Source organism: Leiobunum rupestre, chromosome 2, assembly GCF_980474605.1.
Source record: "Leiobunum rupestre chromosome 2, qqLeiRupe1.1.hap1, whole genome shotgun sequence".
In the NCBI taxonomy this organism is placed as follows: Eukaryota; Metazoa; Arthropoda; class Arachnida; order Opiliones; family Sclerosomatidae; genus Leiobunum; species Leiobunum rupestre.
The window spans coordinates 61,992,894-62,018,805 of record NC_143385.1 but is presented as its reverse complement, the minus strand read 5'-3'; the positions used below and the strand labels follow the sequence as shown (position 1 = coordinate 62,018,805).

At 37.3% G+C, this 25,912-nt stretch overlaps 2 protein-coding genes across 2 annotated transcripts in view; one reads left to right on the top strand and one right to left on the bottom strand.

Moving 5' to 3' along the window:
• Positions 1 to 6,652: 6,652 nt before the first annotated feature.
• LOC149958637 (mitochondrial E3 ubiquitin protein ligase 1-like) lies at positions 6,653 to 8,047 on the top strand. Its single transcript, XM_090165980.1, has 3 exons — positions 6,653 to 6,903; positions 6,984 to 7,192; positions 7,255 to 8,047. Exons 1-3 carry the CDS (start codon positions 6,796 to 6,798, stop codon positions 7,985 to 7,987), a joined length of 1,050 nt encoding a protein of 349 aa, XP_090022106.1. The 5' UTR covers positions 6,653 to 6,795; the 3' UTR covers positions 7,988 to 8,047.
• A 32-nt stretch (positions 8,048 to 8,079) lies between these two features.
• LOC149958636 (ATP-binding cassette sub-family C member 9-like) overlaps positions 8,080 to 25,912 on the bottom strand; it is a 72,601-nt gene continuing 54,768 nt past the window's right edge. Inside the window, exons 18-28 of the mRNA XM_090165979.1 lie at positions 22,530 to 22,771; positions 20,053 to 20,213; positions 19,911 to 19,980; positions 19,083 to 19,240; positions 18,918 to 19,010; positions 17,376 to 17,478; positions 13,098 to 13,338; positions 12,921 to 13,042; positions 9,781 to 10,072; positions 9,522 to 9,718; positions 8,080 to 8,800 (exon numbers count right to left, since the gene is read on the bottom strand). Of these exons, the coding sequence (XP_090022105.1) occupies positions 8,666 to 8,800; positions 9,522 to 9,718; positions 9,781 to 10,072; positions 12,921 to 13,042; positions 13,098 to 13,338; positions 17,376 to 17,478; positions 18,918 to 19,010; positions 19,083 to 19,240; positions 19,911 to 19,980; positions 20,053 to 20,213; positions 22,530 to 22,771 (1,814 nt within the window). The 3' untranslated portion in view covers positions 8,080 to 8,665. The remainder of the gene's footprint in view (positions 8,801 to 9,521; positions 9,719 to 9,780; positions 10,073 to 12,920; positions 13,043 to 13,097; positions 13,339 to 17,375; positions 17,479 to 18,917; positions 19,011 to 19,082; positions 19,241 to 19,910; positions 19,981 to 20,052; positions 20,214 to 22,529; positions 22,772 to 25,912) is intronic.

Sequence of the window (25,912 nt, the reverse complement as noted above, 5' to 3'; positions counted from 1 at the left end):
AAAACAAACATTAAAAATTAAAGAAAGTAGTTTATTTATTTATTTAGAAAGGAACTTTGCCAACCAAGCCGAATCCGGCACAGGCATTGACAGAAAGAAACAGTATAGTAAATTACCAATAAAGTAACAAAATAAAAAAAGAAAATACATACAATTATATAAAAAATGAAATAATAAAAAAAAAAAATTACAGGTACGTCAGACATACAGACTAGGGATGGTATGCGAGGTGGTCTGTTACAGCAGTTCTAAATTTATGATAGTCGTTTATTGCAACAATATCCTGCGGGAGCTTATTCCAATCGTTAATTACTGAGTGGGCAAAACAATTAAGGCGTAAAGCTGTGTTGGCACGAGGTTTCTTAAGTTTAAGGGAATGACCTCTAGTGCGGTTATCTGTGTCTAGCGAAAAATAATCAGAGAAACCTAGATCTAATTTGTTGTTAAAAAATTTATGGAGCAGACACAGATTATTAAGTTTGTGACGCGCTGAAACAGGTTGTAATTTAAGGGCTTTTAATCGGGCAGGAGCAGGTCGCGATGAAAATTTGGTAGCTAATTTAGTGAATTTATTTTGAGCCTTTTCCAGTGCCAACTGGTCGGTGGTCAGATGCGGGTCCAAATAGTCAAAAATTGGAAGCGATTTAACGAGAAGGGGCGACCGAAAATATAGATTCCGCCGCACTAAACCAGAGATCGTCCGGACACGTTTGGCAACTTTGTTAGCATGACTGGAGAATTTTAGGGTAGGGTCGACCTGCACACCCAGATCCCGCTCCGAAAGAGTAGTATTAAGTGGGGTACCATTTAAGGTGTAAACAAAATTAAGGTTCTTGTGGCCCAGGTGGAGGACAGAGCACTTTGCCTCATTAAAGGAGAGGCCGCGCGACCTAGCCCAGAGGGCAACCCTATCAAGGTCCGACTGAAGGTCGTGACAATCAGAAATAGTCCGAAGGCGATGAGAGAGCTTTGAGTCGTCAGCAAAGAGGAGAATGATCGCAACCCTCTGCCTGATGAAGTGAGGAGAGGCAAGACTGAAGGAGATTGTAAAGGGGGGGGTCGCTCGTAAAAGAGTGTATTACTTTTCAGTATTTTTCCCTCATAAAAACCATGTAATTTCCCAAATACGAATCTGGCGATCCTGTGATTTTATTATAGCAAGCTGATTGGCTGATTCGATTCGAACCTCTTATTGGTTTAAAAATTGTATCTGCCAAACCACATGACTAAATATGTACAAGAATCTTGTAGCTGTAGTTTCTGACACGTTGCCTTCGATTAGCGCATGGACTGTAAATTTTAGAGGACGAGTAAAGCGTAGCCTTCCCCTGTAGAATTTTGGTTTCCCCGAGCATCAATCACTTCGAACTAGAGAGAGAGAGAGTCCGTCAAGGTCATTTGTACCACGCATAGAGATAGACCCCCACCCCCCCGCATGTTATCTGGAAATCTGGCCGACCGAATGACACGCGCTTTAGTTTTTTTTATGACCTTGAGCGACTCCCGTCAGCCTGATCGGGAATACCGGTCCTCTAAAATTTACAGTCCGTGATTAGCGTAAATGATAAATCTCTACTCTCTAGTAACGCTTAGGATAGAAATATGTATTCCTTGTATTATCACTAGCCGGCTATTTAACCCGTAAGCCTTTGTCTTGGGAAAACAGTCTACAGAAAATGGACCAGCCCCTAAATTTTTCACCTGAAATTTTCACTTTAGAAGAATTATCTTTGGCCAAATTATCTAGAATTCTTTGGCAAGCCTACAGTGAAGATGCTGTCAATTTAATCGAGTGGAAAAGAGGTTTACAACATCATTTAATTACTGATGATAATCTAGATGAAGCATGCAGAACTCTCAAAGACAAAGTTAAAGCTAGTGAACTACCAATTCCAGTACATTTTCTGAAAGATCTTCATCAATACATTGACCTCACTTGGTATGAAATTAATGAATCAGTTGTTACATTTATGGAAATACTGGATAAATTTTCTGGAGTTTCAAATGAAGTTGAAAAACTTGTAATTTGTAAAATATTTAACTATCTCCCATGGGCTAGTTATAACAGAATGGATCATAGAGAAATAGCAAATCTAGTAATTTGCGAATTAAGTCAGCTACTCCCAATAAAATTACAGTATAGATTAGCATGTTACTTCTGTTTAGAAGAAGATATTCGTAAGATATGGACTCAAATACACCGTGAACATTCAGAATATTTGAAGCATACAGACTCTAATGAAGAACCAATAACTATATTATGGTCTTTTTTAATAAACAATAAAATTGACTCCTTAAGATTTTCTTCGGATAATAATTCACCATTTCAGTATGTCATTGAGGATATGTTTGAAGAAAACCTACCACTAAATGAATATGCTATCAAGTTCTTATGGACAAAGTTGACTCTTGTCCAAGAAGACTATTTGATCGGTATTTTTAAAAGTCATTGTGATGAAATGCGCAGTCCTGGACTTTTGTGCTTCGTTTTATCAAAAATGGACTTCCAAAATCAAGTAGAAATTTTAAGTTATTTGCCTGGCTTTTTCCTAGAGAAATTCCTAAGGTATGGGTATCAGCATTTGTTTATGCCAACACTCCGGATTACGTGGAATTTCATTGATGAAAGTGATATGCCATATATTGCACTTACTGTTGATACTGAAGCTTGTCCAGAAGATATTAAAAAGCAATTTTGGGAGGAGATTCCCGAGACTAATTATAAACATTTATACGCTAGTTTTTCACAGAGGCGTTGCCTAGCTTTGCTACAATCTTCTGAATCATCAAAACATTTAAGACGGATTTTAAACTCGGCACCAGATTCCACTGTGCTACTTTACATATTAGAACGTTGCTTGGAAAGATGTTTGGAGTATTTAAACCTTTTCCCAAAATGTTCTACACAAACTAAACTTGACCAGCTAAACTCCAACTCTAATAAAGAAATTGGCACAAGGTCTGTGGAGAAACTTGACAAGCTTGTACCAATCATCAAAGACTATTTAAACAGGCCGAACACTCAAACCTGGAAAGAGTTACGACAACAAATAGCTGAGTACATGGAGTTTCCTCCTAATACAGAATTTCAACCATGGATATTTCATAGTATAACCAATAATATAATGAAAATGCAAATTTCATATAACCTAGAGTATTTGGATAAATACATAAATGTTTGACTGAATAGGACATTCTATAAACTATAAAGTGACAATGGCTTTATTGTTTTAATATAGCTAGTACATCACTGCCTCTTAGTTTTACAAATATATGACCGCAATCCCAAGTCCCATTAAGCTTTGGATTTTCTAGTGCACGTGCAAAGGATGATTTTAATAAAGCTCTATCTTGTGACATAAGAACAAAATTTTCCATTTCTACTTTTTGTTAAATTTATTTTATAAACGCATCTATTCTGTTACATAATACTTAGGAAGTTTTTTAATTTAAAAGTAGTAAAATTAAATTTCAAAAATACGCGTTTAAAAATAATATAATGTGATGTGATTGATCAATCACACCCTGATTTTATTTCATTTCATTGGTTTGATTAAAATTGATTAGTCTGGCCAATGTGTCTCAAAGCTTATGGCTAGCTAACTGCAGAGAGGCTGGAAATTAGAGTGGAAGTGCAATATAATTAAATTATCTTGTTAACAGTGTAAAATTATTTCGAGCCAATTTTTGGGCTGTATGATAATTTCAATGGTGTATACGATACTGAACATTTCTGTGTCAAAATTATTTCGCGGAAATGAAAATTCGCGGAGATATTAAGTTTTGAAAATTAACCAAAATTAACGTTTTCTAGAGTCATATTTCCGTTTGTGGTATTGTAGGATACACGAAATTTTCCGTTTGTGAAATATTATTGGGTGAGACAAAGTATATTCTATTTTTTCTTGGTAATATATCCTCTAGGTCCCGATGCTAGACGGTCCACCGTGATTAGAAAGAAGGGGGTTGGGATGGCTCTGCCGTCAAGGTCCAACACTTACAAGGAGAGTACCCGAGGTGTTTATTGCCGATTTTGTTCAAAGTCGGGCGTAATGTAGACCTATATGAGGTATGAAATTTCCCAAAAGGAGTCGTTCGATTTGCCATGGCAACCGAAAATGTTTTAAATCACTTAAAACAAAAAAAAATCTCCATTTTAAAAAGCATGGGATTTTCTCAGTTTGGGTAGTGCAACGTCTCCTTTTGGGAAATTTCATATCTCATATTTACGCCCGACTAAAAAAAATCGGCAATAAACACCTCGGGTACTCTCCTTGTTAGTTTATGATTATATTTTGGTATTTGTAGACTATACCTTTTTTACACTCGTCTTGTGTTCGGAGATAAGTGCTTTACCAAATTTCAAGGGGAAAATTGTTTTTTTTTGGCATTTTTGAAGGCAGCAGCTACCTTGCACTCGCTTGCTTCTTGACCATGTAAGAAGTTTTCTAACATTTAACTCACGCAAGTTCATCCATTTCCGCAAATAAAAATTTTACAATGCTTTACTTTTATTGAATATTATTTATTATTAGCCCATCGTGTAACCTACTTCACCTACAACAATTAAGTGAGCTGAATTTTGGCGAAAGGTAACGCTATAAAACGTTAATTTTACCAAATTAATATCGCCGCGAATTTTCATTTCCGCAAAAAAATTTGACTTAAATGTTCGTAAATTTTTATTAAGCAGTGGTTCCAAAAGAGTGTACTGTGAAACAATTATTTTGAAAAAATATATAATTAATTATATACATTATTTTGTGCATAAAATTTCTTATATTTTGAAGGAAACTTCTGCGTTTTAAGTTTAGTCTCAACTTTTATTCCGTTTTTCGCGAGCTCTTAAGTACATATTTTTCAACCAAAAGTGTGTAGACCACCACGATGAAAACCTTTCAAATTGGAATCGTTTCTCTAAATCCACTGGTTTTCGAGATAAATTTTTAATGACCTTGAACCATGATAAACATTATTTACACCTTAAATGTGAAGGGGAACACTTTTATAGTTGAAACTAATTTGTATCTCTAATGGTAGTAATGGCTCTCGAGATAAAGTTTAAATGACCTTGAGGACATGGTTCAAGGTCATGGAAATTTCGGTTGTCAAGTAATGAAAGTTTGAAATTCCCAGCTAAAATAAATTTTGAGTTATTAGCCTTGTATCGTTTTTTAGTTAACACCCTGTAGAACTCAGTACCCTATAGATACAAATAGCTTTCCGATCGACAGTTTTCTAAAGAAGCGATAACCCGCTTTCGGCGCGTGACCTTCGAAAAATCGGTCACGATCGGTTGCTGTTTATGTAGATACGAAAAAATTAAAATGGACATTTTGAATTTAATAGTTCCACATATTTTATCGCGTTATGCCGAAATTAGAATATTTTCCAGTTATTAAAATTTCCCCCCATAATAAACTCGTTAATTAATTAAGTTATTTTAAGTATATTGTTTTTTTAATAATATTAATAAAAATACTAATTTACTGTTAACATAGATGGCGCTAGCTCTGCCATTGTATTTTATTCGGTTTTTAGTATAGTCCATGTTATTTGGTCCGTCGCGAGTCCTACTGTATTCATAAGTTTCCTTTGGTAAAACAGATTTCAGCGCTATGTGTAGCTGGTCGCCGGGAGTAGTGGCTCACTCCTGTAATCCCAGGCGTCCGGGAGGCAGAGTTTGTGGATGGTCGTGTGAGGACGACCACCAGTCCCCCAACGGGTGGTCGGAATACTTCCGCCACGGGTGTCCCCACCCCTGTCCCCACGTATCCCCCCGTTGGCGTTTCCGTTACACATATCTCGCCCTGATTAATCAGATGGTGTCTTCGCCGGGCTCGCGGTCTTCTCAGACTCAAATCAGCCCTTTCTTCTTTCAATAAAAAAAAATGTGTAGCTGGAGAACCACTGACCAGCTACACCGGGAGGGGCAGGGGGGGGCAATGCCCCTCCCTAGAATTTTGCTGGGAGGGGCAACTAATGTTATTGCCCCCTCCAACCTTTGGTCAGTTGAAATCTTCAAAAGGCTCAAATTATCATCAGTTTATAGAACCTCAACTGTGTTTAAATTTCAGTCTTTTCCCGCCAATTTACATAGTAGTAACAAGTACACACGCATTCGGAGAAGCTACACTCCATTAAAAATTAAAAACCATTCTCCAGACCCCTTTTCGTTTATCTTTGCCCCCTCCAACTTCTAGAACGTTCCTACGCCCCTGTCGAGCTGGTTACTTAAATAACTGTGGAGCTAATTTTTCGTAGTTCGAGCAGTAAGTAGGTAAACGCTATTGACCATGCTCAAGGCAGTAAATCTATGGTATGAAGTCTATATTATCTTTAATTAGAACACGAACTACAAAAATAGGGAGTTAATTTACAGTAATATCATACGCTTATGATGCCAAGCAATGTAAAACCCATATTTATATTTTGATTGGTTTTCTTAAATTGTAAAGGTGCACCCATTCATTGAATACGAACTTATGCCACAGACCACTTATCGAATTACCATTCAAATTCGCATTGAAAAACATTGGCTTCGACTAAATTAAAAATATTTTGTGGGTATAACTTTGGTTTAAATTTTGCGCAAAAAAACATCTTGGTTGTCCCCTTCAGCAGCAGGCGATGCGAGTGACCTTTAGCAGGACGTGCCTCTAGTGTCAAAAAATTTTACTAATATAATTATAATGGCGGCGGGTTAAGAAAATGCGACCAGTAACGTTTGAAAGTTAATGAATACTATTAAAATTTGCATTAAAAAATACCGGTTTGAACTACACTAAACCAAATATGGAATCAATGATCGTAGAATTAGTTTGCCTTGGAATCGACTCTTTATGCCTTGCAGTTTTCTATCGCCTTTATAAAAAAAACTCAAATAGCGTAAAGGCTATCTCAGTAAGGTTTATTTTGTTTTACTTGTAGGGTTATTGAAGCAATAATAAAAGTAAAACTAAATATTCTTCTTTGGGAAATAGGATGCCCAAGAATTTAAACTTGATAAAAACCTGCGCACAATAGTTCAAAACAGTACGCAATGTATGTTGCCTTATGTTGTTTTGAAAGGGGTGGTTCGTGCCACTTATGAACCTATTCCGAGTCAATACATACCTGGTGTCATTGGCGTTATCCAGGAATCCAAAATCATAGAACACAAATATCAATGGAATCCTTTTTCACGTTTCTGGTTAGTTTTGCAATCAAAATAACGTAAAAAGAAATTATTTTAAGTTCTAGTTTATCTTGCAGGTCAGTAGCTCAACATGAAATACAAAATTTTCGCAACAGTGTGCCATTTCATATTGCAAATGACGCAGTTTGGAATAAAGTGAGGGTTGAAATAAGTGATCCTCTACAGGCTACAGCCAACCAACTTGCGCTATCATCAGTTTACGACAAATTTACGCCAAAAAACGACTCAATAGGGGAATTAATCTGGGGTTGGGTTAAAGGGGAACGATCCAAGGGCTTCCAAGTAACGGAACTGATGCTAACAGAGGGTACATTTGTAACAGCTATAGGAGAACTAACATTAGAAAATAGTAAATTAAAATTATATCCTCCGTCTAATCACAATTTAGACTACTATTTAACCACTTTAACTAAAGAAGGTCTCATTAAAAAACTAGAGCATGAAAGTCATATTTATCGGGCATTAACTATTATATTTGGTATATTAGGAGCATACTTATTGAGTCTTTGCGCACGTCAATTATACGCTGATTACTGTAAGAAAAAGGACCGTAAACGGAATGAAGAATTGCGTAAACAGAGACGTAAAATGGCTCGTTCTTCAACTCAGGAAGATTTAACAAGTCCCATTTCTAGCCCTATTTGCGTAGTTTGCTTAAATAATCCTGTAGAAGTTATGGTAATGGACTGCAATCACGTTTGTCTATGCATAGATTGCGCCGAACAAGTGCGATCTTGTCCTATTTGTAGAACAAATATTGCTCGAACCGTCGAGGCTTTTTTACCATGATTGTATCAATTTTGTAGGTTGTTTACAGATTAAAAAATTTATTTGTGTTGTATCAAAAAATGCGTAAAATTTATTGCACTGGCAATATTCAGAACACTAATACACCTAACTAATATAAAAATAATTTTCTAAATATTAAAAATACAAACTAGTTTTGTTTTCATGGAACATTAAATAATGATAGTATCATGATATTTCTTTTTACGAGCTGCTAGTTAATTTTGTTATCCTGTAAAGCATGTATGCATGTTGGGGTAGTTAATAGTTTACGTTAATAAAACCTGTAAAGCATATAACGTTGGGGTAGTTAATTCTCAATAGTTAAGCACGTTGGGGTAGTTAATTCTGAATAGTTAACCTTAATAAAAGCAGATTTGTAGGTTGGATTAGAGCCCCCCCCCTTCCATTAGGTTTATAATGCAGACACTTACTGCACAATTTAATGATCTGCTCATAAGCGATATCTCTCCCCCATTTTCTGATCTTCTAGTTTACTAGATGTAATAATGAGATTCAAAACTACACGAACTTAAAGCGTGCTACAAATAACTACTCTAATACGATATCCCGACTATAATGTTAATGTGATAATGAATCATTAAAAGGTAAAAAATACCACAAAATGTGCAAAATATTTTAAGTTAATTATGACAACAAAAGAAGGGGTATGGTTAGCTGCTACGCCGTTTTGGCAAGAGAGGCAAAGATGCTTCCTCGCTGTTCCAAAAGCTCGGCAGGTATACCGACTTCGGCGACCTTCCCGGCGTCCAAGACGATCACTCTGTCGTAGTTTAATATACTAGATATTCGGTGCTATAAAAAACAATATATTCGTATTTAAAACCATGAAACAAGTTCAAATCATCACAGGTTTAGGGGGAACCATTCCTCAAGCAAGAACATATTTATGTAACTAAGAACTTTGAAAGGAAGCATTGAAAGATTGCCACAGTTTTTTCACTTTCAAATTCCGTGACTTTTCCAGGTTTACCCTGATCATCTCCTGAGATTTTTCCTGATTTATTTTGTATTTTTTTGAATATATTTTAGTAATATGGTTTCCAATTTACAACAGAAATTAAATTCCCCAACTTTTCCCTAATTTTTACACCAATTTATAAAATTCCCCAACTTTTCCCTGATTCTTACACCAAATTATAAAATTCCCCGACTTTTCCCTGATTTTTAGACCCATATCAAAATTCCCTGACTTTTCCAGGAATTACAGTTTTTCGAGGTACCGTGGCAACCCTGCATTGGCTACCACTGCCATGCTTTTCCACTTTATGGAATAACCAAGCCTTAATATCTGCTCTTAGCGCCATCTAGAGGTTCAAAAACTAGATAGTAAACTCCCGTTTGTCATAAGCACCAATAATTAGGTTTTTATTATGGAAAAAAAACTTCAGATGGTGCTACATGCAGAAGTATAACAGCATTTGCCACTGCATTACCTCAGTTATGGGTACTTAGGTACCTACATAAGTTCTTGGCTCTAGTGGTGTTAGAATGACAACCACACAATTATAATTACCGCTATAGTTAAAATGGTGGAACTTTTCCAATGTTTCGCCACAACTTCTTGAAGAATCAGATCTGTTTCTCCATCCAATGACGCTGTGGCTTCGTCCATGACTAAAATACTAGACTTGCGTAGCACAGCCCTTGCCAAACAGAACAACTGGCGTTGACCAGCACTAAAGTTGGCCCCTTCTTCGGCAACTTCAAAATCTAACGACGCAACGTATAAATTGTAAATTTATTTGGTAAAAAGAAGCTTACCGACTCAGTACCTAAAGCTTCTTTATTAGCTTCCACGATGTCTTTAAGTTGGGAAATTTCCAAGGCATTCCACAACTCCTCATCGGAATACAACCCACCTGGGTCCAAGTTTTCACGAATCGTTCCAGAAAATAGCACAGTGTCCTGGGGTATGATGGACAATCGAGAACGTAGTGTTTCGAGGGGCAAGGCGGTTATGTTAATGTCATCTACGACAATTTTGCCTTCGGTGATTGAGATCAGACGAAAAAGGGCAAGGACTAGAGATGACTTTCCACTACCAGTACGGCCACAAATCCCCACCTGCCATAAATACACATTGCATTTACAACCTCATCAGGCTATACATAGTTTGCACCGAAGGGAGGGGCCTATGGTCTCCAAGGAAACTGGGAGGGCGATCAAAAATTCAAACCATTTCGCGCGTAGCTACTAAATAGGTAGCCATTTTGTTGGTAATCTTGTCAAAGCTACAAAACGTATTAGATTTATGCTTTAAAATTTTAAATGGGCCCTAAACAAAGCCAGATAAGATTCTAAGGCCGGGTTATTTAAATAAAATATCAAATTACGACAGAAATATCTACGAATAAAATAAACAATTTTCGCTCGCCCTTGGTAATTGACCTACTCGAACAATTTTTAACCAGGCAGATAACCATTTTTAACGTGAAAATAATTTCTTAATCATTTGAAAATAATTAAAATCCGCAAACAGACGATTGAAACTGTTAACCCTCCCGTTTTACTAAGAAATCTACACCAGAAAAATGGCGGCAAAGAACCGTTCATTCTTGCTCAAATTAAATATTTATTCTTGGTTCTTATATCTATACTTGAAACTGCGTCATTGATGACGTAGGGATGCAAAAAGTTTCGAATGAGAGCATTTTTATTCTGCCAACTGCGCCAATGGGAATGCAAGAAGGAAATTTCGTCACTAGTGGCGTGACCGAGCTAGAGGTTCTCTCAGCAGACGATACATGTTTTTTGTACCTAAGAATATGAGGGGGTTTAGGTGTGGTACCACCCTTGATCTCTAAAGCAGACGAACTTTTGCAACAATGTATGCGAGTTTATCTCTGCTGTCACATATTCTTAGGTAACTGAATTCGCTTTTGCAGGGTTCATACAATATTTCAAAAACCATTTTCCCTGATATATCCAGGTTTTCCAGAGTAGTTTTGAATATTTTCCAGGTGTACTTTTGAAAACAATAGGGGTCTCTAAAATGTTAAAAGCATTACTGTTACACTTTATAATATAATATAGTCAAGATTGAACGTATGAATTCAATACTAAGTAATAATTTCAATAATACTAAAACAAATTGCACATAATTTTGAGTTCTCGTAATTATTTCCCTGATTTTTCAGGAAAATTTTCATTTTCCCTGACTTTTTGGCTTTAAATAAATTTCACTGATATTTCCAAGTTTCCACTGATTTCCATGTTTGTATGAACCCTGTCTTGGATAAACCTTGGACAAATAAGCTACTGTACTGGAATTAACATTGCGCGTTCGTTTGCCTCTTAATAGAAATGTATTTATTTATAATTAGGGATATTGACAACAATTTATTAGGCCTAAATTACCGCGTTCTTTTTTCAAATTTTAATTTTTGCCACTGATAGATGGCGCATCCAGAAAATATGGGTCTTATGCTAGCTGTCTCTTGGGTGTTCTTCTCACGGGCCCGTGTCCAGCGTAGGGTATCTATGCTTTTTCATATATCTATGGCTTCAATTGGTGGATCTTAAAATTCATTTTACGCGTGAAAATAGGCCGTCAGGTGGTTTAGGCAACCGTGGCCCAAGAATTTAAGGGGACTCACTGTTCCCGATATTTTGACACGGTAAGAGTGGCCTAAATCGGAAGGCTTACATCAGCCGCTTTGAAGCGCCTCAAGAATTCTGTTCAACTATCACAACGATAATCTTAGTCGGGGCTTAGACAACCGATCGTGCGAGAAAGTTAGGTTAGGCTTAGTTCATTAAGATTAGAAATGAAATGGATTCCAGTTAATTAGTTTAAAAACCTAAGCTATATGCGGCTTACTGGTTATTATTTTTACTTAACACTATGGTTAATTACCATTACTTAAACTTTCAAAAGCCCAATTTCCAAATAAAAGGTCTAAAACTTACTAAGCCTAATCATTTAAACGACAACAACGGCGCCATTTTGTCAAAATTGAACGTGAACGCCATAGAGATAGAAAAGAAATAGAGGCACTATTGTATCTGGCGAAGTTGACCGCGGGTGCCGACCCCCTTTTCGCCAATGTAGGAAGCCATCAGATGGGCAGATTACGTGGCGCCATCGATGCGCGGTGAAATGAAATACATTATGCCTTTTTGAAAATCAACTGTCATTAGATGAAACAAAGGAAGGATAGATGGCGTTGCAAATTCTGCCCATCTCCACTTTCATACATGCACGAGGGGGGGATGAATTTTCCCGGTCAAAAACAGGGGTGCCTTAACGCGTTAATCTTCCCTCTATTTCTTTTATTTCTCTATGGTGAACGCTTATCTACGAAACTACGCGGGAAATCGACTTCAGCGACCCAAGTTTGTCCACGTTGAACTAAAATTAACCGCGATTTCCCTATTCCCAGTATTAGCTTCTTGGTCCATAAGGCAACCAATGAGATGGTATTTATTTACAGTTTTCTATTTAGAGAAAATTACTTTCTGGTCGTAACAACGCTTTTTACGCATTTAGTATTTGGGTGGAAAAGTTTGGCAATTATCTCGGTAGATGCGCTGGCGGGCGATTCAATTTGAAGAATGGGGTTTTTGGTTTACGATTTGGGTCCATTAATTTATTTGTCCAAGGTTACACCTAGGAGCAACAAACACAAGGAGAACGCAGCTAGCCTTTAAACTCGCTAACGAAGGGTTGTGTACGAATTTCATTGGACGAGCGTCACGAGCCTTTACGTTGAACGTTTCACGGGCGGGGGAAAGACAATTTCCGAATTTTCCCCTTCCGACGTCAGCAGGCGCTAAAGCGTCTAGCCAATGAAAAACGTACGCAAGAAAATCCACGACTTTTGACGGGTTGCGTTCTCCTTGTGTGGGGTGTTGTGTTTGTTGTTCCTAGGCTTCACTAACAGAAATTATGATGAACTCCTTTGAATTTTACCTTTTCACCAGCTTTTATGGTTAAAGACACATTCCTAAGTACAGGATCCTTCACCGTATCGTACTTCAACGTTACTCCTTCAAATTTAATTTCGCCATTCGCGGGCCAGTTAAGTGGTAATACTGGAAAATATTTAACGTTAATTACGAGTGAGAGAACATGACGAATTAATAATACCTTGAGTGTCTATGCCGGCGTAATTTTCAACCGGTAGCCGAGTGTAATTGTCGACGCGTTCCACAGCGTTCATGTACATTTCGACGTTCGCCACATTCCTCACAACCCAGTTCAGGTAGATCGGAACCAGAAGAGTGTACGTCATTGACATGCCGACGAAACCGGGCGATACGTGACCCAAAATTCCAGCCGTCATGGCCGCCAGGGTTGCGATAAAGAGAATTATACCTCCGAGATAATCCTGTCGAAATTGTTAGATTTTATATTTTGCTTTTAAAGTAAAACCATAAGTTTGTCACTTTGGGGAATATTTTACTCTGAGCTAGTTATGGAGTGACGTCATCAAAAGAACGAAAGCTCCCCCTAGCGATGCGCTGGCAAAGGCGAGCGGACGCAAAACGGCGACGAAGCCCGTATTGCAGCCTGTCTTGTAATTAGTTCTCAGTAATTCTTTTGCACGTGAAGAATAGCAAGTGTCACACTTACGTAATAATATTATACACTTATGGTAAAACCAGTCAACATTTTTGTTGAACAAGAGTCGCAAAGTATGGCCCGTTTGAATTTTGAAAAGGAATTCACAATCTGTTGGACACGCTTTTGTTGGTATAGTTTTGAAGAACGGCCTTTTTATGATAAAGGCTTAGCTTCAAATGTACACTCTGTTAAATAAGTCTTCGGCCGTTGGGATTTTGGCACTTATTTGCGATTATCTCAAAAACCATGAAAGATAGCAAGTTGAAACCAATTTTATTTTTAATATTTTACTAATATCTTTCATACCTATGTCTTGATTCACGTGTAGCATTTCCATATCCGCCGGAAACGCCAAATATCGTTTTTGACAACTTTTTTAATAATGATGTTACGCCCATGAAACCTGCATTGTTGGATTCACAAGGGTCGATTCATATATAGAAAATGCCATTGTTATCCGGCTACGTCGAACGGCTGCTAAGATATGGCCTATCGAACATTCGGGTCTCATTCGGAAAATTCTAAAATGCTCGAGGCGACCGAGAAATAAACAATATCTTATTGTTGAGGAAAAAAACCACTTTCGTCGTTTCATCAATAAGCATATATATTGATTTAACGAGTTGTTGGAACGGTGTGGTTATATGCCGGATTAATAATATTGATTAATTAGGCATTTTAGAATTTTCCGAATGAGACCCGAATGTTCGATAGGCCATATCTTAGCAGCCGTTCGACGTAGCCGGATAACAATGGCACTTTCTATATATGAATCGACCCTTGTGAATCCAAAAATGCAGGTTTCAGGGGCGTAACATCATTATTAAAAAAGTTGTCAAAAACGATATTTGGCGTTTCCGGCGGATATGGAAATGCTACACGTGAAAGATATTAGTAAAATATTAAAAATAAAAATGGTTTCAACTTGCTATCTTTCATAGTTTTTGAGATAATCGCAAATAAGTGCCAAAATCCCAACGGCCGAAGACTTATTTAACAGAGTGTACATCAAATAGGTTGATAACGAATTTCAGCAAAGATAATATACACCTCGTACCATAGATTCGAAATAACTGCCTCGCGCGTAGCCAATAGGATTGGAGCTTAGGGTATATAGCGCCATCTGCCTTAATATGTGAAAAAATAGCAGACGCCTTTTCAATTTCTTGGTTTTCGGTTGAACTTCCAGCTGTTGCGCAGAGAGAATTTTAAAATTTAAAATTCGGTCGGTAGGCGGCGATACTTGTGACCATTGACTAATATTTAAACTACCCACGAAGCCTATAATGTTAACCGACTTTCCCTCCCAAGCTCCGAAAAAATAACGCCATAATTACCATGGTAACCAACAGCGCGTCACTAAAGTTGGCCGTCATAGAACTATTTTTCGGAGGTCACGTGCCGGAAGTAGATAAACGCTTCGTTACCAAACCCGCAATTAGAAAGCTCTCAGAATTCCAATCTAGGATACGGAGGTCTATATTATCTTGTTTCCTTTATCTTGTGAAGACTCACTTCCCCTTCGTCATAACATCTTCTTTCCCACCCTCCCAAGTTATAAGGGAGTATGAACGGTGTACGGTGGATCAACGAATTTCACATTCCTGCCACTAGGTTTAACGGTAGTTAGGTGTGATTGGCAATAATAACGTTATAAACCAGACGAGTTAGCAGACGATTTTTAGATTTAGTTCCTATTCTCTTTAAGGAAAGACAAGGGAATAGACGACATTATCAGGGTTGGACATAAGGATATTTGTTTTAGTAGTCAGCCTGACTAGTGAGCCTTCCATCTTAATTTATTTTAGTAGTCACTGACAAGGGGGGGGGTAAAAATGGGGGTATAAAAACCATAAGGTCAGCCAACATTTTGCTTTACCCGTCAGAATTCAAATATGATATTATTATCACTAGAGTAACATGACTTTGGCCGATCACAATTTTTTTAAATGGGATTGATGAATTTATGATACGCCATATTCGCCATTATTTATAAATATTTAGGTAAATTTTTGCGCTAGTCAAATTGACTAGTAAGCCCCCAGATTTCGATTAATTTTAGTAGTCAGAGCATTTATTTTCAGTGGCATCACCAGCAGGGGCGTAGGAACGCTCTAGAAGTTGGAGGGGGCAAAGAGAAACCAAAAGGGGTCTGGAGAATGTTTTTGAATTTTTAATCGAGTGTAGCTTCTCCGAATGCATGTGTACTGTACTACTATGTAAATTGGCGGGAAAAGACTGAAATTTAAACACAGTTGAGGTTCTATAAGCTTTTTATGCTTTTAAAATGAGAATTTGAGACTTGTGAAGATTTCAACTGACCAAAAAGTTGGAGGGGGCAATAACATTAGTTGCCCCTCCCAGCAAAATTCTAGGGAGGGGCATTGCCCCCCTTGCCCCCCCTGGTTCCTACGCCCCTGATCACCAGGATTTCAAAACTGGCGGCGCTTAAAGGGAATATAACCTCAGGTATTTGGTGTGGAACACCAACGCTTGCAGCTCTGGCCGCTCATGCCTTTGGCTTTAAAAATGTTTGGCGCCACTGTACAGGGACATTTGAAAAATTGAAGGGGTCTTCCATAAAGATGGCTTTGCAGGTTATATTCCCTTTAAAGGTATCCCCCACTCACAACCGGGGAAGGCATAGGGGTCACAAAAAAACTGGTTTTGAAGCACACTGAAAGTCTGGATTTTATGTTACCCCTATGCCTCAACCTGTTGTGAGTGATGGATCCCTTTAAGCGATAAGCACTCGTCAGGGGCGTCCCATTAAGTGATATGGGGTAGGGGGGCCCTCCCTAAAGGGTTTGGAAAGTTGAAACATCGAGGCTGACTAGGAAAAATGAAGTTTTTGATGAGCATTTTTGAGGAAGCATTTCAAAGAAACTTTTCGCCAAGTTAATTGGAAACATTCTAAATTTTAGGAGGAGCTTTTCGGAACTTTTAGTTGGCGCTTCAGAAATGTTACAGGTGGCTCAAGCGCCGCCTAAAACAGCCTAGCGACGCCACTGTTTATTTTAGTAGTCAAATGCCGTGACTAGTGCCTTATGTCCTACCCTGGACATTATGATGTAAGGGGATCGTATTATTTGAACAACAGTAAAGACTGCCTTGTCACAGCTTAAGAAAGCAGAAGATAATTCAGACCATATCATTACCGTTCTACCTTAGCGTCATTTTGGGTAATTTAACCGAGTAAAGTAAATTTATGTTTATTTCCCAAGCCTTTGCGAGCTTAGTCAATGTCTAGCTCTTTTTAGAATTATTTGCAATAAGTTATTCTATGGACCACCAATATGGCTGCCATGTTTCCGACACTAACGACGTAAGTCAAATTTACGAATAACGACGAGGAAAACCTAATAGCGCCTGCTTTAGCCGCTACCTATCTAGCTTTCAATGGCGAACCAAAGAGGGCGTAGCGATAGTTTTCCGTTCGCGAATCGTCCTTGGTAATAGTATATTTCACCTACGGCATATTAAGACACTAGAGGACTCTGTACTAGTAACTAAACCTAGATTGTACAATAGCTCTGAAAATAATTTCGGTGATAATTTTTACCAATTGACATACTTATGCTATTTGTAATTGTGACGCAGATTAGCGTGCCAGATCTCAACCACATTTTTGTGCAGTGTGTAGGGACTTGGAAGCATGACGTCACGCCGTACCTTCAAGAAGCATGGGTGACGTCTTAGATTAATAATGTACATTATTAATCCAAGGTGACGTATTATATACGTCATGCTATCAAGTTCCTATAAATCCTATCGCATCCAGGATGTCCAATTAAAACTTACTAAGGAAATTCCAAGCCAACAATTAGCGCAGCTAGCCATTGTAAAGGATATATTATTGCAATTGATGTAGTTACTCAACTTTTCGGTAAACCTTCGTTCATCACTGCAAAAAGAAAAACATCAGCGTTAAATAACCATTAAATAGTGTTAATTTATTTAAACTAGCGCAAAACATGGAGTGGCAATTGAGTAAACCATAAACCTATCATAAGGTCCCCATAAGAAAAGGTCTACCATAGGGCAGCGTTGCCAGACGTCCTATAATTTTAGGAAAAATCTATAATTTTGACACAAAATTTTCGGTGTCCTATAATTTTAACAGTGTACTATATAGGGCATTTTTCCGATTTTTCGATATTGATGACGTTTAAATCCTATAATCTGAAAATCTCTTACTGTAAGCGTTAACCGTCGAAGAATTTATCGGATCGCAGCCGACAAATGCGATGAATAAATGTATTTTTATTATTTTTAATATTTTATTTGTTTTTATTTAAAAGGTTTTATTTTACCATACGTCAATGTTTTTATTTGAAAGTGAAATTTTATCAAACATCAGTGGTATATCCGATGCAAAATTGAAATTACCACCAAATACAATGTGTCCTACAATTTGAACTGGAAATCTATAATTTTTAGTCCTTGGGCCTATAATTTGATTTTGGCTATCTGGCAACGCTGCAATAGGGGCCCATGTTAACGGCGTTGTCCTGGAGAGAAGAAAATTAACGTACGACGATAGGGCAGTAGCGACTAGCAGCAACAAACACAGCACCCCACACAAGGAGAAAGCAACCCGTGAAAAATCGTGCATTTTCTCGCGTACAGTTTTCATTGGTTAGACGTTTTAGCGCCTGCTGCCGTCGGAAGGGGAAAATTCGGAAATTGTCCCCCCCCTCCCGCCCGTAAAACGCTCAACGTAGAGGTTCGTCCAATGAAATTTGTACACAACACTGCAATAGCTTGTTTAAAAGCTAGCTGCGTTCTCCTTGTGTTTGTTACTCCTAGGTAGCCACATCTTTTTCAAAATCTAAACAAATTGGACGTTTTCGAGAGTGTTTAGAAACTTTAAACATAAGAATTAATCAGCTTTACAATCGCAACTGCGTGGTCACTTCTCTCTATTTGGGGGAAATCATACGAAAATTAGTGGATTTATGCTTTAAAATGTATTCCCACAACTAAAGCCTGGTTCACACGAGCAGAATTTTCCTGGTTTTCTATATTTTCTAGTTTTACCGCCTTTTCCCGTGGTTCTGGCGCGCAGGAACACAACTGTACACACGGACAAAATTTGCCGGAGGGATTTTGCTAAAAAAACTGAAACAATGCATGCTACCGGATGGCAAGTGGCAGTATAGGTGTTAGGGGTAAGGGGCATTGGGAGGATTTGTACTTTTTCTCCGCCAGCTAGCGTAGATTCTAATTTTATTTCACCCGCGCCGGTCTAGTTCTGAATACACGCGCCTTTATGCCCAATTCAAACTTAGGGGGCCTTAATAGTCTTACGAGTTATGACTCCACGACATCAGAAAGACTTACTGAAAAGCCCGTATCGTCGTTAGACCATTCAGGGTCTCGGAAAAATGAGAAAATATGGGAGATTTCGTTATGCTATCCAATCTTTGAAGCTCCCTGAGTGCAAATAAAAAGATTCAAGTTAATAAAATTGTGTAAAAATTACACGCGAAATAACATTAAAAATACCTGGATGAAAAACGGAAAAAATACTGCAAAAAATAATACACAGCCATGATTGGAATAACGGCAAAACTAAAATAAGGTGTGACCACAATGTCCACAATTATGGCTGATACACACAGCAAAATAAAACGCAGCAAAACAGGCAAAGTGACGGGAAGTTTCTAATGTGCAAATTAGTTTAAAAAAAACGCCAACGCACAAAGGTTAATTCAACTCAAATAGGGCAATAAACCGATCCCGTCCTGCCAAAGCGACTAGGTTGAAAACGTGGCGTCATCTCTAGATTAATTTCTGAACAAATTGTGATTTAGCAACTACTCTAGAGATGACGGTAGTGTAGTTACAAAATTTTATCTGCGGTGGCAGGAATTTACAGTAGGTTGACTGTCTAGCGTATTTTAGCAACCAGGGTTGGATCGGCTTATTTGAGGGTAAAACCAAGGTTATTTGGATTCAGGAGGTTGGTTTACTAAAGCTTTCAGATAGTGCCCATGAATCAGACTCGCTTTCCCCAAATTATCCCTCTTTTATCGTAGATGCATTTAGGTTAATTAAATTGAGTTAAAGATAATTTTGAATCCATATTAAAAAATTAATCAAATTATTTCCATAATTAATCGAATCCATCACTGTTTAGTTATATTTTCATGAGGTTCTATTTATCCGCAATAGGGGGCGCAGTTTCAAAATCCACTTAATTTATCTCCTTCACCAGGAAGGGCGAATAAAGCCAGAATTATTGTTTGACACGCGTCTTTATTACTGGTATAGCATAGTAATCCAACCTCCAAAAAACTTAAATAACCCTGATAAAACGGAGTTTATAATTACTTTATCAATAACGTTTATATCATTTGAGAATCGATTGATGATACGTCCAACTGGGGTGGTATCGAAGAATCTGTTCAATTTGGAACTTATATTAATTTTTTTCTACGAACAGAAGTAAATGAGAAAATGTGGAATAACTCACTTCATAGGGCAGTGAATGATATTTTGTAGCATGCGTTCGTGAAGGGCCCTGACCGCTTTCAAACTGGTCAGCTGCGAGAAGAGGTTCGTCACGAGGGACAGGACGATACTGGCAGCCGAAAACACGGCGTAGCCAATCATGTATTGCCTCATTTCAGGAGCCTGCGGAAAGGATTTGCTTATGCACTCGAGCCACGAAAACAAATGAAGAAGGTATGCCCTTGGACGAATAATTACTGGACCCGTAACCAAATGGCGCTTGGTGCTTTTACGGCTAGTGTCATGTATTGGAAAGATTTATATCCCAATTAGTGTTGTAAGTCGTAAAATTTTCCGAAAAAAAGTTTTCAATCCATGATTAGTCTATAATATATTGTTTGCAAATTTAAATAAAGCGGCATTTTCGCCTCATTTTTTCGAATCTACAAGTAAAACTAAACCTCTAGACTAGTTTAAACTGATTAACAATGTAACACTATTAATGTTTTTTAGTATGTTTACTGATATTAGACATTTTATATCGATAAAAAGTTAAAAACATTAAAAACCCTCAAAAAGTAATTTATGTTTCTTTTTTTTTATTTTTCCGATTTGCGGAAAATTTTCCGCATTTTATTTTTCCGGAAAATTAACAACACTAATCCAAATAATAAACATGTGCGTTCTTAGCTCGTCCCTGTCGCCAAAGCTTACAAATTTATTTCCGTTTTGACTAGGCATTTTTAAATTTATAATCTTTTTAAACCTTCGAACAAACTATATATGCCAAAACATTAAAGCGATCTTCCTATTTAAATAAATTAAATAATTACCCTTTCATTTTCATTCCAATACAATTATTTCTGAATAGTCTAAAGCCTATTAAAATTCCAAAAGCCTCACTTCTTTTAAAAACAGCAGAGCAGACGACGGAATGCGGGTCATCCGACATTTTGACGCACGTGTTTTGTATTTGGATAGACATATTTCGCGATTCTCTCGGTAGGAGCGCTGACTGACGATGCAAATTGCGGAACCGGGGATTTTTCTTAGGTTTCGAGTCCAGTAATTATTCGTCCAAGGTATGACCACATTTTTAAACGCAGAAATGGTCGCTTTCAAAATCATGGCGGAAAACATTCCTTCCCCCTTGTGAAGACACACTTCCCATACGTCACAGCCTCGTCTGTTCCGGTGTCTTCTATCCCAACTTGCCAAGCTTAAAGGGAATATAACCTGCAAAGCAATCCGTATGGAAAACCGCTTCCATTTTTCAAATTACCCTGTACAGTGGCGCCAAACATTTCTAACGGCATAGGCAAGAGCGGCAAACGTTGGTGTTCCACCACCAAATTTCTGAGGTTATATTCCCTTTAAAGATAGTATGAACTCTCATGTTTAAAAAATAATAACCTAAGCTAATACCCAAAGGAACCACACCAGCCTAAGTCATCTAGCGACTTATTATGCCTTTAAACAGGTGGCCAGGTTACAAAGCGTAGGAGGGTGGTGGCAAGCCCTTCGTGCCACGCGATTAAAACAGCTCCCTACACTCACTATTACCGTTAACCTCGATAAGATTTTATGGAAGGGGAAACCGAAGAGCTAGAGGGAAAACCCCTTTATGACCAGGTTTCAACCGAAGCTGGCGCTAGTTACACGTTAAAAACGGGCCGTAGCGCGTGTTAGCTAACGATTTTTTCATTTAGTTCATACTCCCTTTGAGGAAAACGACGTGATAGACGAAGTTATGACGTAGGGGAAGTGAACCTTCGCAAGCTAGGGGAAAAATAATCCCCCCCCCAGACTTAGGCTATAGACTCTTTTTTTTTTGGAATTTTGCTGGGCGCGTTCATCTTGAGTTTACCCCCCTTAACCCCCATTCTCCATATCCTGGGACCAAAGACCCGAGCCTAGACCCCCCACCGGTGGTTCCAGGTAATGGCCGACTAGCGGGCGGCCAAAAAGAGGGGTCGAAAAGACCGCGAAAAGAGTGTATAGGACCAGTGCTTTCACTTGGACAATCTCATTATCCCCTCTGTCGGTTCTAATAAATCCATCTTTATCCCTTTTACAAATAAATATTTTTTTTAATTAAAACAATAAGATTTATAATTTTTAGGACTTATATAAAGAAAATTTTGTTCTTAAAAATATTTGAAATTTTTTTTGACACACTGACACTGGCAGAATTGTGCGCTCGGAGAGCAAATGCTAGTGAGCCTCCGTCTGGGATTCCAAATCCCAGTTAATTTCATTTGTGGGGTCCAATAAAGGTCGAGGCGCGGTATTTGAAGTACTAGAAAAAACATTTCTGGCGAAATTAGGAAAATTGCCAAAACCCCGTCCACATTTTCGAAAAACCCCCGTCCACATTTTCGAAAAACCCCATAATTTTTCCTTTTGCTCTCTTTTCCAAAATGGAATCCTTAAAAAGGGATAAAATCCCTAAAAAAGGAAGCACTATATAATAATAGGATTTTAAAGAATGAGTCTAACATCAGCTTCGTCAATATCGGTGTTATTGGCCACGTTAGACCACTCGGAGAGCCAGAAATCGGTGGAGACTTTGACGGCTTGCGTGGCGACAATGAAGAAGATGACGCCGCAAGCGAGCGGAAGCGAACAGGCCCTCATGTAGGACAAGTAGACGCGTCTCGAAATCTGCCCCCTCTCTCTGTCTTCGGCAACCACCAACTTGCCCATCGGTAAATTATTGGCGCTGACGCTCATCAGAGAAGCTGTTGGAAAAATATTACAGAATATCAGGAGATTGTAGGGATAAATGACTGACTCAGGTTTGGGGAAAAACCAGGAATTTTTTAAAGGGAGTATAACCTTTTCAGGAATTTGGGGCAATACATAATTCCCTCCCACGTGTTATACTTAGTGTGAAATACAGTGGTTTTTCAGGAATTATTCCACTAAAAGTATCCCCGCTTGGGTATAGCTTTAATTTCTCATATCTACTACAACGCCTTTCGTGAATCTAAAACCACGTACCTCATTATTGCGAAATTATATTTGAATAAATATCCAAGCTATAATGAAAATAATTAATTTATAGCTCGGATATGTTAATTAAGGGTGCATTTAAAAAATAAACACTAACAATATTACTAGATTAAACCATGCACAATCTCTTAAAAAAAATTGTTTTATTTTCTTTGCACATTAATTTTTTAATCATTACTAATGCCTCGAAAATTTTATAGAAAAAATAGGAAATTTTCAAGTGAATTAAAGGAAAAACCATATGCAAAAATAAGGATTCTTATCGAAAAACCGTAGCTAAAATAAAGTGAAATATAGGATAAAGAAGGGTACACGACGACGGAATACTACATGAGAAAACGTAAGGAATTTATAGGAAGGTGTTGAAAATAAAGGAAATGTGGACACCTTGTAAATGATTTAGAAATGTAATCATTTCGGTAAGAAAATGCACAAACATTTTGTAATAATTTTTAGTTAATTAAAAAAAACAAATTATTATAGTTACAAAAACACGTTAATTGTTCGGAATTCGTATACAGCTCTGAAAATTGATATACACGTGCCTTGAACTATACACTCGACTACCTAATTTTTATTTTTCAAAAATAACTATGGTGAGTGAGGGTAAGAATGGACATGGCGAAGTTTGGACACTTTTGAAAAATATTTAATTGAAAATTTATTCTTTGATGCCAAAGCGCAAAATTGGTCTCATTTTGAAGCCTTAAACATACCCTAAAACATGCAATTTATTACTAAATATTTACACCGCTACAGATTATTCAGCAAGTCTTGAAATAAAACAACTAAAATTATCGAAAAAAATGTCTTGAAATTTCATTGGAAATTTCGTTTTGTGGCTTACGAAATAAGATATAGCATGCAAACATGAAATGGTGAGATAAAAATAAATTGTTTAAGTATTATTTTAAGCAATTTGGCGTTTTTCTAGTACACGAAATTTATAATTTAATGAAGGTTTTGCCTTTTTTATAAGCATTTAAATTAACTAGTGCAAAGTTTAAGATTGGACAGCCTACATTGTGATCAATCACATGTCGATTGTATTCAATTTTAAACGAGGTAGGATTTAATTTAAAGTCTTTCCTTGAAAGGAAACTTTAAAAACAAGTTTTCATATTCAAATTTCCCGGGAAAGCAGACGGCTGACTGCGTACGGCTGTGAGGTTGGAGCTCTACGAAACACGTAGCTATGCCTCGCTTACATTGCTAGTGAAGGAGAGTCGAGGGGTACGACACTTTTCAAATTTCGTACACGCCAGTGATTTGAAAAATTCCAAATTTCAAATTACGTATTAAATTTTAGAAAATCTTTTCAAATTTCTCAAATGTTTTGGAAAATTTTAATTTTTTTTATCGATTCCAACAAATTTCTCAAATTTAATAAATCTTATGAAATTTGATGGTTTTCCGCAAAATTTTTATGAAATTTGAATTGAAATTTTAGCAAATCTTGAGAAAATTCATAAATTTCTACGGGAAATTTAAGAAATCTTCAAAATTTACAAAAAAAACCCCGAAGGAGAAATTTCCAAAGATACCGTAAACTATTTCTGTGATAACTGGACACCAGAAGTATAATATGTAATATCTTAATATTTTTATATATTAATATTGTAATATTACAATATCTACCCTTCTTGTCCATAGTTTTCCTAATAGCCTGGGGGGGTGCTAACTTTGGACACTAATTCAAAACTATTTTGTCCAATGTTTGACTTACTCACTTCATTTCTTAAAATAATTATTGTTTTAAAAATTCACAAATTTAAATACCAAAAACCAGAATATATTAAAAATGAATATTCATTATTTGTATTTCAAATCGTTTTAAAATGGTCTACTCTCAATTTGTGTTTTTAAATCGAATTTTACAAAAAGTGTCCATTCTTACCCTCACTCACCCTACTTTAAAAATGTTTATAAGCAAAATACCCGAGGACGCGCGAATTTTCGTTTATGTGTTTTTTAAAATTAGAATACTAAGTTGCACCGCAACTCAACAACTTTACGAATAAAAAATGGTAAATCGTGTGTAGCTCGGGTGGAAAAGTTATGAACTTTTTTCGGTGATACGTGTCATAGTACTACTTAAAACCTGATATGGAACCACATCGAGATATTTAAAAAACAAATCTCGCTTTCTTCTGATTTGCAAAATATTTAACTGCACCAACCTGGGAATGCGCGAAGCAGGGCCGTAACCAGGGGGGGTGCCACACGGGCCGTGCCCTACCTGGAATTTGAAGTGCCCTACCTAGAATTTTGAGATGTAATTGAAATCTGAGGAAAGTGCCCTACCCAGATATTTTGGAGATCATTAAAGTTTTTCAGTTGTACGCATTTTTCTTTTTCTTTTTTTCTTTTATTTATTATTATAATTATTAATATAAACAAATAAAATTATAAAAAAAATATAAACTAAAATTTTCCATAGTCTATATATCTCTTCGTCATTACACCTGATATACAAAGATATTTCTATCGTGCGAGTTAAACGGTGTGTACCTACCCCACTCGAAAAGTTAAGATTATGAACTTGCAGTAAATCTAATACAAACGGGGCGCCCGTCACTCGTTACAGGCATAGCTGCACACCAAGACTTGGTCTCGCGCTCAGTGTCACCAAACGTTTTGTTTGGCCTTAGTCTCGTCTCGGTCTCATAAGAATTTCCTCAAAAACACGAGAGCTCGTCTCGGGCCCATAGATATTTACCTAACTACAAGAGCTCGTCTCGGGCTCATAGTTTTTTTTCCTAACTACGAGAGCTCGTCTCGGGATCATAGTTTTTTCTTAACTACGAGAGCTCGTCTCGAACTCTTGAATTTTTTAAAACACGAGAGCTCGTCTCGGTTTCATATTA

Bases quoted from the DNA above. Each gene is read 5' to 3' on its own strand.
- LOC149958637 (XM_090165980.1), top strand. From the start codon at position 6,796: ATGGAATCAATGATCGTAGAATTAGTTTGCCTTGGAATCGACTCTTTA. The intron at 6,904-6,983 runs GTAAGGTTTATT...TTTGGGAAATAG, and splicing joins ATAGCGTAAAGGCTATCTCA to GATGCCCAAGAATTTAAACT. The intron at 7,193-7,254 runs GTTAGTTTTGCA...TTTATCTTGCAG, and splicing joins AATCCTTTTTCACGTTTCTG to GTCAGTAGCTCAACATGAAA.